Raw genomic sequence first — 4,459 nt, forward strand, 5'->3', positions numbered from 1 at the left:
AAAGAAAAGAAAAGAAAAGAAAAGAAAAGAAAAATAAACAGAAACAGGATAGCTCTTGCAAAAGGCGTGGAAGTTTGAAACACAAATGCCTGTTTGGGAACTAGTTTTGGTCATTTTCAGATTTAAGAGAGAATTCATGAGAAATGATGCCCAAGGAGTGTGCTGAGACAAGATCCTAGCTAAGGAGATTGGACCAGGTCCGTGAGTGATGGGAAGTTGGTGAGGGATTAGGAACCAGGGAATAACACAATCAGCTGTGCATGCTGGGACAGTCATTCTGACAACCTAGGGGCAAGTGGCCTGTGGACGGTGGCTGTGGGATGCAGAGGAGGGACTTGAGCCAAAGACCCTGGGAAGCCAGTGACTGGAGGTCAGGGAGCAGGGTGATGCCTTGAGTGACAGCTGGAAAGGCTGGTGGATCTGAGGTGGTGGGGGCAAGAGGGAGGGGAGAGCTGGAGAGCAGGTATGAAGAGGGCAAAGGGAGAGCCAGCTATGTCTTGACCAATGGAAAAACATGCCAGACTCCCAGCTGGTAAGGCGAAAAGTCCAGGTGACCTCACTGGGCCAGTGCCCCTGGCCTCAAACTGAAACCATCGCAACCACTGTGCTGGCCCCTGTGTACTCATTCTGTGCTCTGCTCCACCTTAGAAATAGACTAGAAAGGATGGTAATAGGGCCTGGCTCTTGCAAAGCTTATGGTTTGCAGGGTGGAGGGCAGGGGCTGGGGGGGAAGACCCAACTTCTTAGGGACTCTAAGAGGCCTCAGGAGCCTGCCCTTCCCTCCAGCCTGGTCAGTACTCCCAGGCCTTTAGAGAACCAGTCCATTAAAGCCAAATATGGTGGGCTACCATCTGCACAAGGGACCTGGAAGTGGGCTGTGGCAGGATGGGGCTGCAGAAGCCCGAGGCGGTTGGCTGAGGAAGCAGGGCTGGGGAACCTTTATTCATTTCTTTGCTTGCTTTGGAAGATAGCTTGCTCCCAGACTGCTCCAATGTTCTGTTGGAAGTGAATACTTCTCAGAGTAAATTCACAATTTGCATTCAGGTTTTCTTGAGCCCTGGAGAGGCAAGTTAATTCCAGGTACCCAGATCAAGGGGCCTGCATGTTTCTGGACGCAGAACTGCGGGGCTCACCTTTGTGGTGCTCTGGGGCCCCTGTCCCCATGTAGCTTTGTGCTATCCCCTTCTTCCTTACTCTCCCATGCTCTCCCAGGTCTGCATGTGAAATTTCTTTCTTTTTGTGCCAAAGTTCAGGCCTTCCTGGTCCACTTTGGTCACAGTGACTCTATACCAGCTCCTGCTTGCTGGGCAGTGGGTTCACAAGGACTAATAATTTGCAGATTATGTCCCAGAGAAACCCAACGTCCAGATATGGCATGCCCTGCCTCCAGTGTGAGAGAAGGAGTACTGAGAAGGCTGATTGATATAGCATGTCGTTGATCCTGGAGAAGATTCGCTTCCTGAAAACCCTGATGAGATCTTGCTCTCTCGCTCCAGCTGCAGTGCAGTGGTGCCATCATACCTCACTGCAGCCTCAAACTCCTGGGCTCAAGCGATCCTCCTGCCTCAGCCTCCCAAGTAGCTGGGACCACAGGCAGGGCACCACCACGCCAGGCTAATTTTAAAAAATGTTTAGTAGAGATAGGATCTCACTGTGTTGCTCAGGTTGGTCCTGAATTCCTGGCCTCAAGCGATCTTCCTGCCTGAGTCTCCCAAACTGATGGATTATAGGCATGAGCCACCGCGCCCAGGCTCCCCTCCAGGTTTTCTAAGGCTAGGTAGGAGAAGAGGCAAGGAGGCGATGACCCCAGCTGGCTCCCGGGAACGCCGACCACACCCCTTAGTCCTCGGCCGCAGTTCGGTCCTCCCAGCGCAGGGGGCGCCGTGCGACGGCGGGAGCGGGCCCCTGCCGGCCTCCTCCTCCTCCTGCGCCCGCGCCGCCGCCGGTGGCTGCGCTGGGGAAGCAGGAAGCAGCAGCCAGCAGGGCGGGGCCGCCTAGGGCCCGCTGGTCAGGGCGGACGCCGAGCGGAGGAGCGGGGCGTGTCCCCTGTCAAGAGCCATGCTCGGGAGGTCTGGGTACCGGGCGCTGCCCCTGGGGGATTTTGACCGTTTCCAGCAGTCGAGCTTCGGCTTTCTGGGCTCGCAGAAGGGCTGCTTGTCCCCGGAGCGGGGCGGCGTGGGGACGGGGGCGGGTGAGTGGCCGCCCGGCAACCCCCAGGCCTGAATCTCTGCCTCTGAAGAGTCGGCCGGCCCGGCGCCGTCTCACCCTACGAGGGGAGACTGAGAAAGGGATAAGATGTGGAGACGGGGCTGGATCGGGCGCCAGGTGCTAGCGCCGATCCGCCCTCCCTGAGGTCACGGGGCTGTGGCCGCAGAGCCAGCCAGCGTTGCTCCCATCTTCCAAAACCTCACCTCACCACGTTTCTCCTTGGCTCTTACCAGCCCTTTAGGCCTGGGAAGACATTTCAGGTTCCTATTTGGCATACAAGAAACAGGTCTAGGTAGAGGAGGCCACCAGCACCCTAAAGGCACCTGCTGCAGAGAAATGGAAGAATTTTCACCCTAGGGTGCACCTCTAGAAGCCTGGGAACTAGCCATCTCCTGGATGTGCAGGCCAGAAAGACAGGTCCTCAGCTGCCTATTGGATCTGCCCTGCTTCTCTCTTGTCCTCAAAGTCTTCTGTGGCTCCTTTGGCCCAAGGCCAGATCCCATGCTGCCCGGCTTGACCACCTAACCTTGGATTTGATCCCTCCATGGCCTTCCTGTTCTGACAGCTCTCCCTACTCAGAACTCTTTTCAGAGGCCTGATGGATCACAGCCAGTCACCAAGTGGAGCCTCAGTGCTCTGGGGCTTAGCCCAGAGGGTAGGGCTTCCTGGAAGAATGGAGCAGAGGCTCTTGACTGCTTCCTGTCCAGGGTTGGGAGAAGGAAAGCAGCAGATAACTTCATCCCAGATTCTGGAGGTGTCTCAGCTCCACTCCCATCCCCTGCTCCTGGTTCTCCAGGGCCAGGACAATTGGCTTGGATAAGCCTCATCTTTCTAGCCCCGCCCCCTCCCAACAATTGGCTTGAATTGAAATAGGCATTTTTTTAATGGTCATTAAGGCATCAAAATAGGGTGAGGAATTGAAAAAAATAATCTTATTCCTCATCTATGGCTCCTGTTGATGAGCCATTCATGCTTTATCCCTGTAAGCTGAGGCATCTTCAGCTCCTGGAAAACACACTTCTGGGGCTGATGGTATAGGAGGAATGTGTTTTGCCAGCAGGATTCAGTGCATGTTTACAGATGCTCAGGTGCTCCTGGCTCCTTGCTAGGTATGGATAGGCAATATAAATCAAACAAGAGGATTGACCCCTCCCCAGTCCAGTGAGGAGAGCATCATCACATGGACTGGATTCTGAGATTGCATGGCTGTTGCCTAGCAAGAGAATAAGGCCTTGTGAGGGTTGTTGGACTTGGGACAGATGAGTGTTGATGAATGGGAGGAGGGAACAGACCCTAACTCACACCTGCCCAAAGATATGGGGATATTAGACAAGGAGCCAAATGGAGAACCCTGAGAAGGAAGGAGCCTCTGGAAGGGAAGGTGGGCGTGAGGACATTTGCCCAAGTTTACTCTACTTGCAGCTGTTCTGGCAGGTCCAGTTGACCACCTCTGCTCTCACCGCAGATGCACCCCAGAGCTGGCCCTCCTGCCTCTGTCATGGCCTCATCAGTTTCCTGGGGTTCTTGCTGCTGCTGGTCACCTTTCCCATTTCCGGCTGGTTTGCCCTGAAGGTAAGGCTGGCTGGGTCAGCCCCCAGGGTGGTTGGGCCACACTAAGAGCTTTGGCACTGATGAATACATTTGCGTATCCTCTGCTCCCTTTCCCTAAATAGTATTACCCCTTTGTGAAATGGGCTTGTCAAGGATCATTCATTCCCATTGTTAAAGGGAGGAAACTAAGGCTGGGGCTTGTTTAAAGTCACACTGGGAGCCAATAGTGGGTAGAAACAGGTTCCAGATTCCTAAGTCCTGGCATCTGGACACTGGCTTTAAGGTGCACATAGATGTCTTTGCCAGATCATCTTCTCTTTGGGTTAGACTAAATTGGAAATGAAAACACCCAACTTAACGCAGCAGGTAATGCATGATAGGAATTCAGGCCTCATTTTCAACAAGGGGTGGTGCACTGGGAAAACGATGAATTGTGGAGTTGCAGTTCAGCATCACACATGAAAGCCGTGGGGAAGGTGGAGGCCCAAGGAGGCCTTGCCCTTTGGCCCTAGGCAATAGTCACCTTCTCTAGACAGCCTCTGGGTTTGGTGTGGTCTGCAAGGGAGTCCTTAAATGGCCCTAGATCCTAGTTCTAAAACTGCTACAGAAAGAAATGCTGTGTGACCCTGGGAAGGTTGCTTTTCTCTCTGGGCCTTCATTTCTCAATTTGGACGTCACTACTTCTTTTTTTTTTTTTTTT

The 4,459-nt window shown here is 53.7% G+C and overlaps 1 protein-coding gene across 9 annotated transcripts in view; it reads left to right on the forward strand.

Moving 5' to 3' along the window:
• The first annotated feature begins 1,933 nt into the window (after positions 1 to 1,933).
• STOML1 (stomatin like 1) overlaps positions 1,934 to 4,459 on the forward strand; it is a 9,807-nt gene continuing 7,281 nt past the window's right edge. For 2 of the 9 annotated variants that reach the window (XM_017548045.2, XM_017548046.2), the window contains exons 1-2: positions 1,970 to 2,191; positions 3,674 to 3,780. In XM_017548045.2, coding sequence (XP_017403534.1) covers positions 2,059 to 2,191; positions 3,674 to 3,780 — 240 coding nt within the window. In that variant the 5' untranslated portion in view covers positions 1,970 to 2,058. The other 7 variants (XM_017548050.2, XM_017548051.2, XM_017548048.2 and 4 more) reach the window with 7 other exon arrangements.

This window comes from Cebus imitator, unplaced genomic scaffold (genome assembly GCF_001604975.1).
Source record: "Cebus imitator isolate Cc_AM_T3 unplaced genomic scaffold, Cebus_imitator-1.0 Scaffold203, whole genome shotgun sequence".
Classification (NCBI taxonomy): Eukaryota; Metazoa; Chordata; class Mammalia; order Primates; family Cebidae; genus Cebus; species Cebus imitator.